We start from the raw sequence: 21,450 nt of genomic DNA, 5'->3' as shown, positions 1-21,450 counted from the left end.
TTCTAGTGCTCTTAAAGTTGAGGTGATAAATGCTGTGAGCAGGGAGCAAGGCAGCAACTTTGGTGGAAAAACTGATGTGCCTGGGTGTGGGTATTGGTGTGTTTTTTTCTTTTTTAATTTGAGCTAACTAGATATAACCCTAGAGCAGAATAGCTAATAGAGGAAGCAGTGTTTGCAATTCACTGAGCTTTGCATCACACTTAGCAATGATTCTTTACTGTGAGCTACATTTCAGTCATGTTTGGTAGCAGGGTGACAGTGGAAGCTTCAGTGAGTTTTGGGTACTGCATCCATTTCGGCTAATGCAGTAACTGTCCCACAAAACCAGCATCAACCCTTTTGGCACTAGAAGGAGATCTTTAAAACCTAGTGCAATGGGTTCCTGCTCCTAGAACTAACACTTACCTACAAAGAATAGACTGCACTGCTGTTGATGAGAAAGCTCTCAGTTAAATACGTTACTCATGATTCAGGTACTTACTGGTACTTAGTGCTTATGACTGAAGACTTGTTCTAATGGGGAACATGCAGGAGGCTGAGGGACGTGGATCAGTTTTGAGGAAATCTGTTGAATGCTCTAAACTAGAGAAAGGATCAGGCAACATTCTGTTCTTGGAAGCATTTTAGAGCTACCTGTTTCACCTGGTTGTTATGTTTCTTCCTTGGTCTGTAGATATGGGCACCTACAACAGCCTGTGAGCCCAGACACCTGCAATAAAGGGGAGGAAACATACAAGATATTTTCACCAGATAATCTGCAAGGGTTAAATAACCACGTTTCATAACCATGGTAGAAGTCTTCCTACAGAAAATTGGTGCCAGATTGGTGACTGAATTTTGCAGGAATACCTTGTGCAACAGAGACCTTCCCAGCATTTTCTGCAGTTACTTTAGTGCAAAGAAGGTAGGGAAAGGTGATAGTCAAAGAGAATTGTAATAAATTGAATTTGTGGTCACTTTCATGTTAGATAACGTGACAGGTGCATCCTCTTTTACTAGGAGCAGTTTTGCAAGCTGGTGCCAAAAACTGGGGTGCAAGTTTAGAGATCCTTTGAGGACTTCGTCCCTTGAGGTGGACACTGGGAATGTTCAGCTAATAGTGAGGTGCCCACTTTGTCATCTTCTTTTCTTTCCAGTGTCTGTATTTGTCCCTAACCCAGTCTTCCTTTGTGGGTTCTTGTGCTGCTGGTAAGATACACTTCAAGTGAAACATACCTCTCTTTTTTTAAATAAAAGTCATCTCTTTCAAAAGAAAAAGTGCAAATTGAAAATACAATATTTTTGACAATACGGCAGAGTATTAAATTTATAAATATAAATTACAACTGAACATTTAGTCTTATTTAGAATTTTACATAAAATTAATACGATAAACTGCAAAGAAAAAGACATCCGTAACTTCTCCTGAGAAACTTTCATCATCAGTTCAAAATCAGTTAAAAATCCCTCAAAATCAGTTTGACAATTGCCAAACAGTTTGTGCGTCATTGGCAAAAGGTTTTTGAGTTGCAAGAATCAGCACTGGTTTCTTATCTTTCAAGTTCTGCTTCCAAGATTTCTCCTCATGTGTCAACGCCCATGGGATACATGATTTTCTCTGGTAAGCTATGTTGTGAAGGAATGTTGCTATATTTCCCTCTCAGCCATTCTTGCTTCACCTTGTTTTTCTGGTACTTTCTCAATAATGTGATCTGGTGGAAAAAAAACATTACTCAGATTTTGGAAATGAAACAATTTAGGCAGCATTCAACACTAGTAAGTTTTGCCTTGGAAGAGTAAGGCTAGAAAAAGGACTTGGAATGTGCCTTTAGATCTCTAGACACTAAGCCCAGGAAGGTGCAGTGCTGCCAAGAAGCTGACCTTGGTCTACTTCCAACTTTTCTGTTCAAAGTTGGGTGGAAAATCAATTCCTGCCTCAATTCTTTGATGGTCAAGATGAAAAACCTAAACCAGAAACTCATTTTAACTCTTTAAAAGAGGCACCTTTCACTTTCTCTTTCTGGTTAGGTTATCTGTGACATTTAACTCTGGAGGCTGGCTGGATTCTTCTCTTCCATCAACCTTTTATGGCAAGAAAATGCTGACTTGGTGTGTTTGTTGCTTCAATTTCAAATCCCCTCCAGATAAAACAGATGATCAGTGCAGGGAATTCTGGAAATTGCTTTGCAAGGGTATCGAGATCTGTACACCAAAAGGGCAACCACTACCTCACAGTGCAGCAACTCTACCAAAATGTCAGAGCCCAGAACTGTGGCTTCCTTGGTTTCTTTAGCTGCTGCTTTTCTCTCTTTTCACCCTTCCACTGCCCCCCCCTGCTCTTAAACACACCAGCTGAATTGAGGGTGGGGGAATTACCTGGCCCGGAGTAACCTGTGGAACCTGTTACCAGATCCTTTCCTGATCTACCTCATCTTCCAGGCTGGATTCAACAGTGAGAGATCATCAACTGTGTTCTGGAGCTGAACCTGCCCCTAACTCCTCAGACCAACTGTAACTGGGACTATGTTAGGGGAGATTTTCAAAACAGCCTTTAAAAGTTCCTACTTGTTTCCCTTTCTACACTCCAATTTTTTTTCTCTTGGGTACGTGTTGCTGAAGGTGTATCAAGGCAGAGCTATCCAGGATGATTTTCCAGGAAGCAATTCCTAACCAGCATACCTATTCCTACGAAATACTTCCGGAGAGCACACATTGCCTAGTCAGCATTATGTTATCTGCTCCCTCCCAGCCCTGTCTGCATGGGCTTTGTCCCATGTTAGGGCTTTGCTGGGACGAGGGTCAGCGCTGAGGCTGTGCAGGGAAGGGTGAGGATTAACCGGGATGTGACAGGTGTGGACCTGGGCAAGAAAAAGGACAGCCTGGGCAGGAAAAAGAACAGCTTTGCCTTCCTTCTCAGTCCATTTTACCAGCCTTCCGGCTACGGAGCCGCACTGTCACCACAGCGCTGCCCCCATCACCCTGGGATGGGGCGAGACGCGCCGATGTTATTTCCTTCCACATTCTCACCGCCCAACCTGGAAGCCTCGCTGTGTCCCCAAGGTGGGATTTACCTTCCAGGAATAGTCCTTCCCGCAGTCGCAGTCGATCTCGCGCCGGCAGACGGCCCGCACGGCCAGGCAGTGGTGCCCGTTGCCCTCGATGACGCATGCCAGCCCTTGCACGCCGAAGACGCGTGGCACAGGCTCTCCACGTCCAGGCCGCCGAAAATCCGTGAGCTCACCTAGGGAGAGAGGGCGGACACGAAGACCCCCTGTCCACCTCCTCCTCCTCCTCCTGGTCCTGCTCCTGCAGCGCTGTCTCGGCCGCCGGCGCTCTCCGCGTCCATCCCCGCGGCCCCGGGGCGGGGCGGCGTCACCGCGGCCGCTGTCGCGGTGTGTTGGGGCGGCCGTGGACGGCAGCGCCCGGGGCTGGATGCCCACTTGCCATGTCCCTGCCGTCCATGTATTGCCTCCCTTGTTTTGGGGCCAATCTCCGCAGCTTCGGGCCCGCGGAGGCGGTGCCTCACCGCATCACGAGGCAACCTCGCGTCATCAGAAGGCGGTGGCTCCTGCCGGGATCGGGGTCGGTTTTGCTTGCGTTCCCGTTTCGGCCTCGCGGAGCCGTGGGCCCGAGGTAGCGGCACCCCCTCGCAGGGCCGGGATGAGTCGTGTCCACAGGGGATTAGAGGGGCAGCACCGTGTCCGGGCTCGGGGCACCGCCGGGTCCGTGGCGAGGGGAGCTCGGGACCAGCGGAGAACAGAGGGGATGGCTGGGGGAATGGGGTGTCTCTCTTAAGGTGAAAGGATGAGGGAGCTGGGGCTGCTCAGCCTCGTGAAGAGATGGCTGAGAGGGGACCTTATTAATGTGTATAAATATCTTCTGGGGGGTACCAAGAGGATGGAGCCAGGCTCTGCTCGGTGGTGCAGAGTAATAGTACAAGACACAACGGGCAGAAACTGATGCACACTTTCCAGCTGAAAGTGAGGAAGAACTCACGGTGTGAGTTCTTCTTTACTGCATGGGTGGAATAGGTTGCCCAGAGAGGTTGTGGAGTCTCCCTCACTGGAGATATTGCAGAACTGTCTGGATGCAATCCTGTGCCATGGGATGGCACATCATCTGGGATGACACTGCTTGAGCAGGGGTGTTGGACCAGATGACCCACTGTGGTCCCCTCTATCATAACCCATTTGGTTATTTTGTGAGCCCCTGGAGAACCAAAACCTCCCAAACAGCACCTGGAGGGGCCTTTTTGGGCAGAGCCTGGCCTCTCTTCTCTTGGCCCCTCCTGCTTCTCTTCATGAGGCAATGAAGAGAAAGTTCAACTGGTCATCATATGCCTTCCCTGGAGTGTAGAGAGCTGCAGAACAGGTGTTAGTGACTCCCCAGTGTGGCTGTGCAGGGAATACAGCAGCAATTAGACTTGTTTTTCCTTAATGCTTTGTGCCAGTGAATTGAGTAGTGGAAGGGCAAAGTCTTGAAGGGAAAACAATTGCAGTTTGGGTGATTTTCACAGCTTAGAAGCATTTTGGATGTGGTGGCTCTGAACGGAGCTTTTGAAACCAGCATCTGAGTAGCTGGTGGCACCTGAGAGCTGCCTCTAGTGAGAACTTGCCAGAAGATGCTGGATTAATTGAGCACCTGACCCTGAAAACCATATCTTAAAATCATTGTCTGACATTTAGTGTAGAACTAGATTTTGGGGAGTTGCGCAGATTTACAGTGAATCAAATTCTGAGCTGTAATTTCAGCTTTCTCCAAGTTTTGTCATGGCAGTGCCCAGTGTAAATTCTGTACTTAAACCCCAGAACACCACAGCAGTGGGGCCAACAATGATTAGGGTCTTTTGTTCAAAATACTTCAGGTGTGAGGTAAAAGAAAGGCGTGTTTATTTCCTCTGTAAGTTGGTGTAATAGGATGTTGATGTTCAGTTTCAAAGTGTATTTATTAGTGACAAACATACAGACCAACTTTTGTGTTTGAGTCAAAAGTGCATGTTTATATTTGTGATGTGTGAGTAGCTAAAATATATTTTGCTTTGTCAGAAAAAACTGAGGAGGCTGATGCAGAAGAAGCACCAACTGTTCACGCTGTTGAGATGTCTTGTGTAACACTGTTAATGGAACCAGCACTTTCCAGCTCTGAGGTGCAAGGAGTTACAAAAATGAGAAATAATGATGCTACCTCTAGACATTTGGTGGATGCTTAATTTTTTAATGAAATTCATTATTTGTGTGTGTTGAAAATTACAAAGGTGTTGTGCTTTCTATACTTTTTTTTTTTTCCCCAAGAAGTAAATTACTGCAGACAAAGCTGAGTACTCAAAATTTGTTGCTTTATTGGTTGGGACTGTGTGCTGTGCAAGTACATAAATGTGTTACAGGAGTGTTTTGGACTCAGTGCTAGAGCTGAGTACAGAACAAAGTCCAGTTCTGGTCTCTGGTCCATATCAGTAACTGCCCCTGAGTACCTCTGAAGGCCTGGGGGAATGAATGACTGTTCCAACCAGCCCAAAAGCCTCTGAAAGAGGAGAGAGGAGAGCCTGGAGTTGGACTGTGGGTGTCTTGGGCTGGCTGTAAATAATATCTTTTTGTAGTGTCCTGGCAGCCTGTTTCATTTGGATTGTCAGCTGGGATGGAGCTGTGTTGTCAAGATCCATACAAACACATGGATAAACAATTCCCTGTTCTTTCCGTGGCTGTCCAGTAAAATAGAGTTTTCAAAGTGACCATCTTTTGCCTTTTTTTTTAAACACTGCCAAGTCCAGTGGCTTTCAGACAGTCTGATAAATAGTGTGGGGAGCAGGTTGGATTTTTCTAAACATCTTCTTTTGTGTATCCAGCACTAAAGCGACACATTGGTCAATATTGGGGTACAGTAAGTAACAACTGCACACAACAAATGAAGTGTCAGCCTTTGCTGTAGCTGAGATCCTTGGGGTGAACACTCACCTGTCAGTAAGTGGAGATTCAAAGTGATAGTGCTGCTTTCAGTAAATAATGAATGTGACTTTGGTGTATTTACACTGTTTTTGCAGACAGGATTTAGAGTCTGGTTACTTTCTGGAGAAAGGAACTGTAGGAATGCAACTAGCATTCCTACAATTCTTAAGAAGACTTTTCTGTTTGTGGGTTTTTTGTTTGTTTTGTTTGGGTTTTTTTGGACAAAGAGGCATTTGTTAAACCTGCTCTTTCTCTTATGTCTGTATGTGGAAACTCTAGAGCAAGGTGCTGGTGAAGGTCTTCTATGAAACTTTCAGTTTGTGGCGTTTTAGGTATTTATTCCAAAGGTCTAAGGAGAGAGGGTTTGTTCTACTGCATGAAGGTTTCTATAGATTTTGTTTTTCTGAGTGAGTAGGAACTATAAAACAAAAAGTAAGTGGTCACCCAGGCTGCAACTGTGTAGAAACTGTGATCTGGTTTCCTCCCCTTTTTGTAACTGGATTAAGGTACTAAACAGTACCTTTTAAATATTAAAGGTAAATATTGTTTCAGGTTCCTCTTTCTGATGACAATGAAAGCGAACAGTCAAAATTTATTCAAAGAAAGAGAGTGCTTCCATCTTGGATGCTGGAGGGAGATCTCCTGGTGCAGAGGGTGTCTGAGCCTGTAATGACAGCAGGTAGGTTTGCAGTGTGATACAATTGCATTCCAATATGCATTTCTGTGCTTTGATGTAAATTTCTTCCATTACAATGGTGGTGGTTGAAAGTGTTGATTTGTTACTTCTTTTTCCATCGTTCCTGCAGGGCAGCTGATGGAGAGTAACTTCTCTTGTCTCTTTTGTCATCAGTCCTATGAGTGTGATAGAGCTCTTTCTCATCAGTTGATTTTCTTTCTGTTCTTTTTTTTTTAATGCCAGATAATAAACTCCCATTGGACATCTGAGCATCGGATATTCTGTAGCCCTCTCCTATAAAGTTGTCTATTTCGTGTGTAAATTCTAGGTAATTTCTGTACCTTTAATTCCAGTCCTTCTCCACACTTAAGTCGTGATGTTTTGCCCTTTCAAATTTAATTCTAGTTTCACAGATTTTTAGAGTAGGATTTTTTTTGGGTGGTGCTGAGTGTTAGTTTTTTAACCGTGAGTGAATCAAACTTGATCATTTAGTCCAAAGTTACTTGCTTGGAGGAGCTGTTGTTCACAGTATAATACTTTCGTACCAACATGAGGCTAAAACAGTGTTGCATTCCTTCCTGTTCTTCCAGGAAAAGGAAATTAGTGAACTGCTGCTACTGTGTTCAGTCGCTGTCAGCAGGACGCACAAAGGTGCTGCATTGGCACAACCTCAAGGAAATTTTATAGTATGTCCAACTTTGGTTCTGGGAGCTTCTTATTTAAGCTGCCATTAGACAGACTTACTGCACGGCATTTATTGCCCTGATGACTTTAATTGGTGGAAGTGGAGGACTAAAAAAGTGAGAGAAGAGGAGGAAAATGACTTGGCAAAGCTCCCCTGGCATTTCTGTCCTCTGTGTGGAAGGCAGCACACCCCACCCACCCTGCTTGTCCTTCTGTGGAGAGGTGTGAGATGATTCGGGTGTGAGCAGCTGAGTTTCCTTTGTGAATCAGTCCAGAGCTATGAACTGTGGGTGGTGAGTGTGTGTCCACTCCTCTGTGTGCAGCAGCTCTGCTTTAGTGTCTTTCTTTCCAGCTGCTGTTTCTGCTGGGATGCTGTGATGGATTTGGTTCTTGATGCCCAAACAGCCCAACTGGAGTATTTCATACAGCATCTGACCAGTGATTTCTTCTCTCCTGTAGTAATTACAGGTGTCTGTGTGATCTGGGCAACTGTGTGACCTGGGCAACTGTGGCTTTAAACACCTCAGTCATGTGCCATCCACGACCTTGCCTATTCCTTCCCTCAAAAGCTAGTTTTGAGAAAATTATAAGAAGCAAAAGAAAATTTATGTTTTGGTGTTTTTTTTCTTTTTTCCCCTTTCCAAATCAAGACTGTTCTCCACTTGCTTATTCCTTCAGATGTAGAAATTGAATGTACCAGAGGACTTCAGCTGGTTGAGTCCTGTACTGATATGATTGTTTTCTTATGTTTGTGGTTTTGTTTTGTATTTTTTGGGGAGTGGAGTTGGTTTAGTTGGTTTTTTTCTGAACAAGCACTATAACATTTGTTATATGTGTGAATATAATGTTTGTTACAAAGATTGGCTGCTGTGATTGTGCTGGTATTGAGATTTGGAGTTGTGTGGGTTAGAGGTATCTGAAGGCCTGACCTTGAGGGAGCTGGGGTGACATGCAGACTGTGTTGGAGCTGTTAAAAAATTTATTGCATGAGGTCTTTCCAGCTTAGAATGGGATGTTTTAATAAAACAGCCAATCTCTTCTGCAAATCAAAAATATTTTCTTAAAGCTGTGAAGTGGTTTGCATCTTTTTAAGGTGATATTGGATGGGAATATAGAAAGGTAAAGAGGAACTCGAAAAAGCTACCCTTTTATGCCTTTCTGTCTTCTAGTTAGAAAGGTGGCACTGATCTGTGCGTTCGAAATCAGGCATTAAAATTTGGGAAAATTCCTTGCTTCATACACATCACTCTGGCACATTTTTTTGAAGGAAGAGAGTTTTTTGAGTCTTTTAAAATGGCATCGAGTATCTTCCTTCTGAATGTGTTTTGCAGCAGATGAAGCTATAGCAAAACCAGGAGGGTGGCCCTGGGTCTCTCCCAGCTACATATCCAGAAAATACTGCTTCAGTACAGAGATCTTGAGGTTTCCTGGGATGTGAACTTTTTCAGAGAGACAGAACTTTATTTCACTGTCTTTTTCTGTGTTGGTTATTGGCTGATGAAATGATCAGCCATGATGTGGTTGCCCAGGGAAATGGGCACACTCTGATTTTACTGTGTCCTAATTAATGTCTGCCCATATAAACAGGTGGTCTGAAGGGACAGTTACACCAAAGGTCTGTGGTAAGCCATTGTCACTCATACTGATACATTCGCTCCAGAATATCCTTTGCCACATATTTATTGTTTTCCTCCAAATTCCCCCTTAAATGTCTGTTTCGTTCTCAAACATACTTTTTACTCCTATAAGCAGTAAGTGTAAAATGTGTTGTTGAAACAGCACAGGCACAACTGCTGTTGTGTCTTGTGCCATTTGCCCTATGTTCTGCTTTGATGTAGCTGTAGATTTCCAATGTGGTCAGGATTTCACTGAAAAAATTGCATTCTGAAAGTACCCCCTTTTTTTTTTATTATTTTTTTTTTTTTAGGTCACAGAAAGAAAAAAGGCCATGGAAGGAGAGAAAGTGACATGGAGTCATTGAAATCAGAAATAAATGTGCAACAGAAAAAAAGATTAGCTTCTGGAGAAACTATAGAGGATTTTGAAGGTGAGGAGCAAGATCAAGGGAAAAGGAGCTGCCTTTCCATCCGTATTCCTTCATCTCAGGTAACTTTTTGGCTTGGGGAAGAACCATGTTATTGCAAAAAAAAATTGAGAATGTAGTTGGCAATATCAGGTTGAAGGCTGGGTCTACAACATAACTTTGTCTTCTGCTTGTGGTTTGTTGTTTTGAAATACCAGTCCGTTAGGCAGCTCTGCAGCAAGGATCATGGAAATCTTCAGTGACTTGGTTTTCTGCATTTCCTCCTTGGAATCTGGGAATCACACTGGACATGTTCCATAGAAATACTAGACTTTGAGCTTTGCAGCAAGAGGCAGGAAGGCATGGGCCAAAGCACAGGTCCTAGGAGTGGCTTGGCGTGTGTGGTTTCTTTTTCTGAGAATCGTGAGGGGACAGGTGATAGTGTGACACTGGGCTTTACCCAAGCTATTGCCATTCTAGTAGGTGAAGTTTTATGGTCAGATAATGATGGTGTGGGGCTCAGCAGCTGCTGTGTTTCAAAGGAAGGGTAGCATGGAGTGTGCTTATGCCACTGTCTCAAAATCTTTGAGTCAAAAAAAAGGAAAGGGAAAAAAAAAAGTAACCTGAAATCCCAAACAGTTTGTGGCAATGAGTGAACACACCCTGCAGTCCAGCTGGTCACTGTCTGTGTGACCTCACAGCAGTTTACAGGCAGCCAAATCCTTACTGACAGCAACTTGCAAGTGAGGAAAAGAGAAGGATCATTGCCAAAGAAAAACAAAGCAAATGCTGGTGAGAGCAAACTGAGGCTCTCATTTGTATCCTCTAAGTGAACAGCCTGGAGAGGTGTTTTTAATGTCTAGCATTAGAATTGCATGGATCTGTTCCAGGATCTGATAAAACACTTAAGGCAGTATTATTTGGTACGATTTTGACACTGAAGAAGATTTTGTTGTTTTAATTAAATCTTAAAGTTAATTGAAATGAACTGCTCATGGAGAGCAAACCCTTCAGAGTAGTTTTGGTGTAACAGTGGTTAATCTGGAAAAGTGTTCCAAGTGGTGAACTTTGCTGTTCATTAGATGCATTAATAACAGCTGCTGTGCTATTTTCTCTTTGTTAGATTATTAGGTGACTACATAATGAATTATTCCATTTTGCGATTTTTAAGTATGAAACCTTACTTATTTTCACCTAATAATTTCATAAATAATTCAGTCTCAAGTGCAGTGTAAGAAATTGCCTTTGTAACTTTGCAGGAGAACTAATGGGTTAGGGCAAGCAAAATTAATTGTCATAGAGAGCTCTGAAAGACGGTAATTTTGATGTCAAAGCCCAAATCGTGGTCCTGCTGTTGCATTTAAGGCGATTGAGAAAATGTTCTGTAGGGAAAAAAGCAAAAATAATCTGAATTGTTGTAAGCAGCAGCAGCCACCAGAGAGTGCTGAGGGCCCATCCATGCTAACCCAGTGCTGGAGTGCAGGCGGCTTTTTTTTCCCTGGATCATAGCCTGGTGTGTAGCTGATCCTAATGAGTGAATTTAGTCTCGTTAAGTACAATACAAGCAATGAATGTAGTAGAGAGTCACAAGTGGGAGCGGGAAATTAGGGTAATTTGTGCCTCCCTTTGCAAAGGAAGGCGGATTTCTTCAGCTGCAGTTGTTTGCTGAGCCTTATTTTGGGGGTTGTCTTCGAGTTACTAACTGTGCTGGTGTCAGGATCATCTGATATTAATGCTGATTTTGCCCTTAATCACGTTGCTACTCAAAAGTAATTGTCTCTGGTTTTGGATAAAATTTTATGAGGCTTGCATTGAAAGGAACAAAATCAAACAGGAAACCACTGGCTGCTTTTCAAGCTCTGCCAGACATATATGTGTAAACTAAGTATAAATTTACTGGAGGGGAAACTTGGATAATAACCTGCAGAGAGCAGGGACCTTGGAATAGTTCTGTGATGTATCACAGTAGTTCAGCCTTCAATGTAGGTATGCTTCCAGGTAATGTCTCAGTTGTCAGGACAGTGTTCTTGTCTTGGTTATATGTCTTGTATTCTTTTTCTAAACAACACATCTCTCACTTTAAATATACATTTGTTCCAAAATTTAAAATGCAGTATGTGTCAAAGCTGAACTCTTTTGTCTGATCGTATCGATGACAGACTGTTTTATGATTTAGTCATGATCTGAACAATTTCAGATGTATCAGGGTGGGTTTAAGCTCAAGGTGTGTATCATGAATTCCCATATATCTTCATATATAGATAAATATATATATATATATTCCATATATCTTAGTACTTAGCACATTAAAATTGATTCAACTATAGGAGTGTCCATTCTTATAGAGTCTACTGTATCTTCATCTATATAATGCCCATTAATTTTTTCAAAAGGAGTACTTTTGTTTGGAGGTTAATTTAAATTAAAGTCCTTGGACTGTTCACAGACTGAGGTGGTGAGAGAGGAGCCTGTGCTATTAGGGAACTGAGGCCAAGAATGGGAGCTTTAGGATAAGTTTTCTTTAAAGTGTGTTTTGTGTTGTTTTCTTAACTCCAACCTTTCATTCAGCAGCTCTATTTAGCAGTGAACTTTGAGCTTGGACAGTGGATTAAAAGATTTTAAAGGCTGGACTAGATGATCTTTTGAGATCCTTTCCAACCTGGACTGTTCTATGGTTCTCTGATTTTGAAAGCAGGAATGATGAGGCACAGTTTGACTTTTAAAGCTTTGAATTCTGGAGTGTAAATTTTCAGGTCCTTCAAAATGTAACCTTGTTCCACAGAATACATCTGGATTTCTTCTTGAGAATACCACAAGAGATAAGGAAGGAAATGGCAAGACTGGAACAAAAAACACCGGAAGTTCTCTGGAAAAAAATGGTAGGCAGCTGCATAGCAAATGTTCTAAAAGAGTAGGTCAGACCTCCAGTAAAGACAATAGAACTGAGGAAATGGAAAACAAAGAGCAGAGTACTGGTTCTACAAGCCAAGAAGCTCACTGGGGCAAGACTTCCTAATATTGTGGTGCCCGGGAAGGGATTCTTGAGCCTGATGCAAGTATGGATTGCGAGACTGAGATTTCGGATTCAACCGGAAGTGCAGATGCTTCAGAAAGCTCAAAAAATATCCAGCATAAGAGGTCACCTTGCATGTATGGAAGTGCCTGTTACAGGTAAAGCAAAATTAAAACTAGCTTGGGCTAGCTTGCTATTTAGAAGTAATATATTAGCTATGGAAGAGAAAATAATAAAATCATTACAAGTATTAATTTGAAAAAAGATCTTTTGGTGAACGGGGGACTGATGAGAAACAAATGGCAGAACAATAATTTTAGAAGGGTAAAAGGAGGAACCAAGATATCTTGCTGACTGCTAATATAGCCCAAACAAGGGTTGAAGTACTCACCAATTAAAAGGTGAAGTGTTATAGGAAGTAAGAGACAAAGGTCCATTATAAAAAGAAATAAAAGACCTGTGTGTACAGTACCAGGAACCAGCAGGAAGAAGAGATGTAAAAGGTTGAAATGCCCAACTGTGGTGGGGGAAAAACAGTTTTACCCCTGAAGCTATAAAATGGTAAATCCCCAGGGGGTGGTGACACTTGAGGTTTGAGCCAATAAGTGCTTCTGCAAAATATAAACATATCACACTTAGACCGGAAAAGAAAGTAGTTGTAGTTGTTGTTGGAGAGGTGGCCATGTTGTGAAAGCCATGAGCTGAGGGGCAGGAGCCCCCCTGGGGGGCTACAGGGACTTGGAACAGTGTTAAACTGGGCCAAGTTCTGTAGCTGAGAGCTGAAGGAGTTTTCTCCACCGTGAGCAGCAGAAGCGGCGGCAAAAACAACGCTGTCCAGAGAAAGTGGCAGAGAGCCAAGAGATAAGAACTGAAGAAGCAGCAAACGAGCATGCAGCCGAGCAAGAGAGACACAGAGTTGTCCAAGAGAAAGAGAGCCATCAGCAGAGAGAGAGCAGAACTAAGCTCTACAGAGAGAGAGTTTTGGGGTAAGAACTGAACCAAACCTCCCCAAACTCCTCGGAGACCCCTCCTAGAGAGAGGAGGATGATGGACTCTTACTTGAAAGAGTCTTGGAGTGCTACAGCACTGCAGAAAGGAGCTGAAAAGCTCAGAGAAGGAATGCGGAAGGGGTGACCTTGGGCCCCCCCCCCCCGCCAAGCTTGCAGTTTTGAGTCAGAGCACGGGATCTCTGCAAAGGGGCTTGAATCCTCTGAAGATACGGACCGTCGCGAAGGCTTCTGCACTTCGTTGATATGACCGTGGTGAAGTGACCTTTGTCTGGGTGAACGCAGCTCACGGAAGAGAAGACCCTCACTTGGAGACGAAGGGCTGAGAGGGGCCTGGATACCCCCTCGTGTGTACTGGCAGAGATCCAGCTACACCTGCTGATGAGAGAAGAGAGCCTGCTGCTCTGGAGAGACAATGCTGCTCTGAAAGTAGAAAGGATCTCTTCCTTCTTCCCTCCTGGACTTTTATTTGGAAGGGAGAAGAGATTTGATCCATTGTAAATACTGTTATGTCATGGTAGAGATAGTTAAGATTGTATGTAATGTATTGTAGTATTTATTTTGTACAGTCATTGTAATATATAATCCCTTACCCCCATTTTGAGTCTTGCGTGGTGTCTGGAAAACCCATCTCACACTGGCTTGAGATGGGGTGGAGGCTTGCCCTGGAGAAGTGGATTTTAGGGCTCTCAAACCAACATAGACCCTGTAGGCTTATTTTATTAGCAGGTGAGACTTGTATGAAAGATGATTGTATTTATTGAAGTTTTTTTATTTTTTTTTATTTATTGCCTGCTTTGTGATCTGAGTGTTTAAAATACTTATTATTTGTCACCCCTAAATAATCAAAAATTTCTTTTATTATAACTTTGCCTTTTGGTGCTTTTTTTTAAGCTTTCATTTCCCCCTTAAACCAGAACAAAGTTCTTAAGTATGCTTTGTTCCAGTGAAATTCCAGAACAACAGTACTGGGTGCTTAGCCTCCTGCTAGTTATTTCTGCCCAGAAAAGATCTGTGGTGTCCTGTGTTGTTATACTGAAGGGAAGCTTGAAATCTGGAGGTGCTCTTGAGACCTGGTGACCTGAGAACTAAATTTAGGAGAAGATTTTGAGCTCTAGATAAAGTCATGTGCATTGTAAACACAAAAGATATGGCTAATCCAGGAAACAGGGAGTCCTGTGACTTTTTTCTCCTTCCCCAAAGAGACTTGAGCAATAAGAAAAACAGTGAGTTTGAGGAGAAAACAACTAAGCACAAGTGATTGTATGTTTGGTGGGCCTAATGCTAAGGTAACTGTGTATATCAAAACCATAAAGCTGTTGTGTTTGTGAGCACATCATGCTTCAGTTTTCATGTATCTCTTTTTCTCCCTTAATGATTATGATGAAAACATGTTTTATTAGACAATTTAGTTGACCTAGTACTACAAATGCAGCCTCTGTTTTGCTCCAACTACTTTTAATTTTGCTCGGACAAGTTTTCCCTTGTATGGGTGTTAAGGTGATTTAATGCTCTGATATGCTGAAATATTCCTAATCTTTAGGAAGGCAAATCTTAGGTACAGGTAATAAGGAGTAGGAGTCTACATGTGCACATTTCTTCTTGGTTTCTTCTCTTGATTGCAAAACATTTGGCAACAATACTTTTGGAAAGTATTGGTTTATAAGAAAAAATGTTCTAAAATAACACATATTAATCCTACTTAGTCAAAGAAATTTGTAAATAGGGAGTATCAAAAATATCAGCTTTGATCTTTGGGAAATGTCATGAGACGGAATCTGCCTGTTTGCAGTAATAGAAATGTGCTTTGTAATCTTTCTTTGTATTTGCTTTTAATTCAAGGCCCCCAAATAGCTGTTTCGGCATTGGTGCAGAGCTCTGTTAGAGCACAGTATTAAAGTATTAAGTATTAAATCTATTAATTTGATAAGATATCTCTTACACCTGTCTTAAACATTTAGGAAATAACTTTGTAACCCGTAGTTCAGTTTCTTCATTTATGAATTTGAAATCACTGGTTTTGAAAGAACCAAGCTTGATGGAACCTCTCACCCTAGGGAATCTTCTTGTCACCTTCCTGCAGTGTCATGTTTTCTTTCTGAGGTGGCCTGAGGCTTTACCAAACTGAAAGGAACTGCTGTTACCACTGGGAGACAAAGTGCTCTGTGTGTGTTGTAGCTACCTATATTTGTTGTCAAGGAACTCACCCTCTGAATACTGTCGTGTGCTCTTTTTCTTGTCTGTTGCTTGTTTTTCTGAAGCTAGAAGAACAGGAAGTTAAAAATAAAAGTAAATCCACCACCACTCCCCTTTTCAAAGGCAACATATAAGTGTACAGGAGACCCAAACTTTGTTCTCACCTTGGAACTCACAAATTTTGTCCAAAATTCAATCCTTTTGCCGTAGCCTGGGATACAGTTCTCTGCTGAATGGGGGTGTGTAAATCTCTTCTGTACCTGTCAAAGCAGGAGGTGCTCAACCAACCTTTGGATTTTTCTGTTCTTCTAAATATTTGGCTATTTGATTGTTTGTAAAATTATTTTTCCTTTCACCTTAAGCTTGTAAGTGTGGCAGCTAAAGACCTGCACCTGACTTTTTTTTTTTTTTTTTGAGTCCTGTCTTCTAATAAGACATAAAATTTAGAACTTAGAAACATCTTATGTGTAGTTGTGGCATAACTGCAGGCTTGAATTCTGCAGCTTTATAAGTAGTGCTGGTAATAAATTACATTTTCACTACCAGTTTTTTCCAGTAGCTGAGAAAATAAGCCCTTGAGATGGCCATGGGTCTTCTGCGTGGGATTGTGAGGAGTCAGGAATTCTGAAGTGATCAGTTAAAATTGCTTTAGAAAAAGCTTTTAACTGTTACTTTTGGTGGCTGCATAGATGAGTAGCTATCTTAAATATTTCACTGAACAATACTTCCCAACCTCTGCTTGAGTTGACTGCATTGGCGGTAAAGAACTTTTAAAATTTTATTTACATAGTTTTTGTTTGCGTAGTTTCCTGCATCATGAAGTGTGAGGATACAAATTTAGAGCTTCTGTGAAATCCAAGCTGCAGTTACTGAAGCAGTATGTTTATATGAAGGCAGTAGTCATAAAACTTTATTTTTAAAATAGGTTTTTATTTGGTTGCTTTTTGTGTAAATACAGCCTAATGGTCTTGGTTTGATCAAATGAATACAAATCCCTGTGCAGTGAGGCTTTGTTATGAAACCTAACTTTGGAGTACAGCTTACAGTGTGATAATGTGCTCTTGTAACTCAAATATCTTATGTCTAAAAATAAATGATAAAAAAACCTCAAACAAAACTTTTAAGAAAGAAGCCTTAGGGGTTTTTTTGCAAGAAGGGAAAATATTTGCTTAATATTACCTATGCACTTTTCTGCTTCCATTTATTTTGCTGAGTATTGTTGCACTACACAGAGAAGTAGGAAAAGTACAAATTATCCAGGTAAAAGTAAGATAAAATATGATGCTTCTACTAGTCCTGAGCCTCTGCGGTGGGACGTGTTCAAGGTGCTTCACAGAAAATGTATGATTTGAGGAGCACCATCCACTGGCCCAAAGTCTCCTGAAGCCTGGTAACGAGGTCTTGTGCATCACAACCCTTTTGTTGCTCTTCCCTTCTTTTTTTTTTTTTCTCTCCTCCAGTAAGGGCTGTTTAGTGTAGGTCTTGAAGCAAATTTTTGGAAGGAAAAGAATATCTCCTAAAATACAATAAATTGGCTAATTGACAGCTACAAGGCCTTCTTTCCTTGGAGACCATGATGCTACATGTATCTTGTTGTAGGAATACAGATTAAAATTATTTCAAAGAACATTAGTTGCTGTTGTATCCTTTGGAGAAGATGAATTGTGTTTCACATGACTGAGAATTCTTGCTATTATTGCTAGTTTGTTAGCGCTGTTCGTTGAGAAAACAAAATGGGCTCTAAATGACTTGGTTTCATCCCATTTATTTTTAAATGGGAAAAGAATTAGGCAGCCAGTCTGAATTTGGCATAAGAATTAATGTTTCATTGGAACTCGTGGAATAAAAGACCAGTAAATGCAACCTAGCAGTGGTTTCTAGGGAAGCATTATTTTATTTACCCTACAGTTTGCAGAAGTAACAGAAAAGACTAAGACAAGAAGCCTGTCAGCTGTGAAAGTAGATCTAAGGGATACTGGATCTTTGAGAAGTGCACAAACAAACTACAGGTTATGTGCTCTGAGAATAATTTTGGTAATCACTGAAGTGGGTTGTGGATGTCTTTTGGAAAAAAATTATTAAAATGTCTCACATTTCTTGCTTTTAAATATTATGCTTGGAAGAAAAAGCGTCTCTAAAAGAAGTCATGAGGAAAAGGTAGATTTGCTTTTGGTACCAATATGTTCATTTTGATGTGTTTTTTTGTAGTGTGTTTTGATCTGTCGCGTAAATTTCTCCTGAAGTTATAACATGTTTTTCTGTGTTCTTTTTAGCATCACTTACAGCAGTTCTATGAAAGGCACTCTTCTATAAGTGATGCTGTTTATGGCTGCCTTGTCTTGTGTGGTGTGTGGAAATTTATTGCATTGAAGCAGCAGGAATGTTCTTTCAGTGATGCATATATTTGTGTTCCCTACTTGCTCACCTGGCATTCAAGTGCTGTAGAGCAGGAAATTGTGGATGCTGGTCATGTGCTCTCATTACTAACATTGATGTGACTCAACTACACGTGCGGTTGTTACATCTTATGGTGCAACTCCATGTCAGTGTGGTGATCTGTTGTTCTAATAAAACCTATTGTCTATCTGTTGGAGGTTTGAAACTTAAAGCTGATGGCAAATAGGAAAATTCTTATTTTGGCCTCTGTTGCAGCTGAGACAAAACTTTTCTTTTGTTATCCTGAAAGTTGGTCTTATGTTCTGCATCAGGTTAAACATTAAAAGCTCCTCTTCTAGTAACCACTGAAAAATGAGCTGTCACTGATTTAGTAATACCTTTCTTGACTTTGCTTCTTGTGTTGATACAGAACAGTCAGGTTTTGGTGTATATTTATCTTTTACAGGAAGAATCCCATTCACTTCCAGCAGTTCAGTCACCCTAATGATGACGACTGTCACGACATGGAGATTATATCTCAGGATAACAACAACAACCGGCCCAAGTGTCCATATGGAACAGCTTTTTATAGGTTAGAAACACTGTACAAAGTGGCTCTTCTTGTTTACAGGCTAAGAATGTTCTCCCCTGCAGTTGCAAAATGATGGTAGAATAATGAGAATAATTCTTGGTGTGAAATCTTGACTGTAGCCTTCTGAAATGTACCATGGTCAGACTGCTACCTTTAAAACACCTGAGTCTGTGCATATTTTGCACAGTGACACAGTAAAAATCGCCGCTTTGTTTGTAATTTCAGCCGGCAAATGAAAACTTGACTCTTGGAACCTATTCAGTGACTTGAAGGTCAACACTTCTCTTTTCAGCATTCAGTAAACTGTTCTTTTATATAAATGTATGTTTTAATTTATTGTTACCTGGTATTCCTGATATGTAACTTTTAGTTTAAATTTTGATAAAGTGTTTGTTGATATTTTGTATAAAAACTATTTTAATCAGTATTTGAGTTGTTAGAAAGCATAGTTGAGGTAAATAAATAAAACCAGTTTATGGCTGACTACTGTTTTCTTTTAAGCACTGTTGATTTTCCTCAAAATATTGTTTTATTCTATTTGTTCTTCTGTATCTAGGTTTTATGCTTTTGTTTAGCAGAGTTTCACTGCCGTGGAATTCCCACAATGGATAAAAAGATATATTTTGAGGCAATAAGACTTCTGTGGGGCCATGTTGAAACTAAGGGCTGCTGTTAATAAAGATTCTTCCTACAGAGAAACCTTTTATCTTGAAAAGTGTGATGATCCTAAAGAGCATGTTCTCCATGAAATGTAACAAAATGAAGGCAGCTTTTAAGAAAAAGCCATGGTTCTATTCAGCTAATGCAGAAAAAGTGTTTCTCTTATAAACTTCTATGAGACGAACTTTTCATTTCAGGCTGAGCAATGTAGGTTTATATCAGTAATGAAATTGCCAATGTGCTTTTCAGGAGTACAGTGGATGCTTTATCTAAACCCCAAACTGTCTCTCCTTCCAGATAAGACAACCTCTGTGTTGTATTAGTTGGTAATTTCTTAATATTTGCTTCATTCTTTGGGCGTAGAGGAAAAGAGGCATCCGTGAAACAGTGATAACTCTTTTGATAAGCAACAGATATAATTTGAAGGTTTTTCGTGTTCTTTTTGTTGTCCTCCTGTGTTGGCCACTACTTGAAGGGAGCATAATCAACTGATCTAAATGCTATGCCTTGAAAATTATCCATGAAATACCAGGGAATTCTGGACTTGTTAAGTGTGGAACAAGGTGATGAATCAAGCTTTTGCTATTTTCTTCTTTGCAGGAAGAACCCACAGCACAAGCTGGAATACAAGCACACTGCGCCTCCAGGTAAGCCAACTTGTTCAATACTGCTCAAAGTGTGAGGGAAAAAAAACCCAAACCCAGTGATGGATACCCAAAACTTGTAATAAAATGCTTTAATCTACTTTTAGAATAAAATTTACATCTTACTCTGTATTTGGATTATTTTTTTTCTGGGATTTTTTTTCTTTTGGTAAGTTAAAATTTTAAAGTTTTTTGATGCTCTAAACCAAACATTGCAACCATATCTGTTGTCTTTCTGTGTTTTCTTTTTTGGGGGGGACCAGTGATTTTCTTACTGTGAGAACTAATTGTTGCATATATGTTCTCTTGAGGCCTAAAACTGAATTTGAGTTCCTATTCTAACACTTTGTAGTCTTTTTATATTCCAGCAACTTGACTTGTTGATAAACAGAGGGGAATGTGCTGTTTACATTTTGTCTGTTCTTAAAGAATTGAAAGAGATTATTCGCATTTTACTTCACATTTTTTGTGCTTTTTCTAGATTGTTGAATCTAGGGTTTTTTTCCACGTGAAATCCCAATGCAATAAACAGTAGTTTAGAGCAGAACATTAATGGAATTGTAATGATAATGTATTTTACTGTAAAGACTCAGGATTGTGACATTACTAAGGAAAGAACTGCAGTTATGGAAACAATAGAGTAAAATATATAAATGCTTTTTAATACTCCAACTTTCTTCTTAAAAACCCCCAACCTTTGTTGGTGACATTTGTCTACAGATGGCAAGGGGTCATAACACTGAGAACAGTTCATCTGGATAATCTCTTGGGAATGATTCAAGGCAAAAAAGGTGGTTTTGGGCAGCAGACTGGCTTTTATACTTGTAAGTGCAGCACAACCATTGCAGGATTTGTTTAATGGCATAACCCTTATGTCAGGGTTCACTCTGTCCTGACTAAAAACTTCCCTTTCTTTAGGAACTGAAAAGAGGAACCCGACAACGAACTTCAAGAAATGGTGAGTGTGTTCTAAAGTTATGAATGGGCATATCAGCATGGGGCACATCAGGTCTGCTGTGGGTTTTTTGGCATTTAATAGTACTATAGATGCTTGCTAATACTTACCCGAGAAGAAAGTAATTTTTATTTTAGTAAAACCCTTCTTGTTTTTTTACAAGTAATACTGCTTCAATTGAATTTGTGCCAGGCTCTCTGAATAATCATGTCTGTACTTCCCTGGAAGCAGGCAAGAAAACAAACAAGTTTTCTAACAAGAGACACATGTGGCTAAATCAATTCTTCCTTACGCAGGGGCCACAGTAGGATGAAAGGAATCCAATATTTCATACAAAGCTAGGTAAGGTTGCCCCATAAAGATTGATTGCTCCTGAAACATGTAGATATTCCTTGTGCATTCCATTGACCTTGAAATAACTTTCAAGTGATAATCTGTGCATGTGAACATGAACTTTTCTTAAACTTGCAATTAGGTATTGATATTTCAGGGTAAATACTGGCTTGTTAGGACTAAAGTGAAAGAAGTTTATATGTTGTGGATGCATAGTTTTAAATGCGCTTAAGGGCTGCTTCCAGGATTCTTTTGTGTCTCAGCTTCTAAATGTGAAGCTTCTTATTCTTCCTAAAATAATTTAAAAGTGAGCTTTAAAGAGCAGTGAAATTGTGATGCTATGTAGTCTTTGCTTTCACTGGCCTGAGCA

General features: G+C 40.8%; 2 protein-coding genes across 2 annotated transcripts; one reads left to right on the top strand and one right to left on the bottom strand.

Annotated features, from left to right (window-relative positions):
• Positions 1–889: 889 nt before the first annotated feature.
• FBXO48 (F-box protein 48) lies at positions 890–4,162 on the bottom strand. The gene is given in 4 exon segments (XM_027653800.1): positions 890–1,691; positions 3,051–3,145; positions 3,148–3,748; positions 4,145–4,162. Coding segments are annotated over 4 exon segments (876 nt in total). The 3' UTR covers positions 890–1,529.
• A 678-nt stretch (positions 4,163–4,840) lies between these two features.
• On the top strand, positions 4,841–20,535 carry LOC113952195 (aprataxin and PNK-like factor). The gene is given in 7 exon segments (XM_027653969.1): positions 4,841–5,176; positions 6,474–6,600; positions 9,209–9,387; positions 12,087–12,475; positions 18,363–18,488; positions 19,749–19,795; positions 20,513–20,535. Coding segments are annotated over 7 exon segments (984 nt in total). The 5' UTR covers positions 4,841–5,077; the 3' UTR covers positions 20,530–20,535.
• Positions 20,536–21,450: the final 915 nt, after the last annotated feature.

The sequence above is a fragment of the Corapipo altera genome, unplaced genomic scaffold, assembly GCF_003945725.1.
Source record: "Corapipo altera isolate COAL_440 unplaced genomic scaffold, ASM394572v1 70, whole genome shotgun sequence".
Classification (NCBI taxonomy): Eukaryota; Metazoa; Chordata; class Aves; order Passeriformes; family Pipridae; genus Corapipo; species Corapipo altera.
Note: the sequence above shows the minus strand (reverse complement) of the source record. Positions and strands in the feature narration are given on the sequence as shown.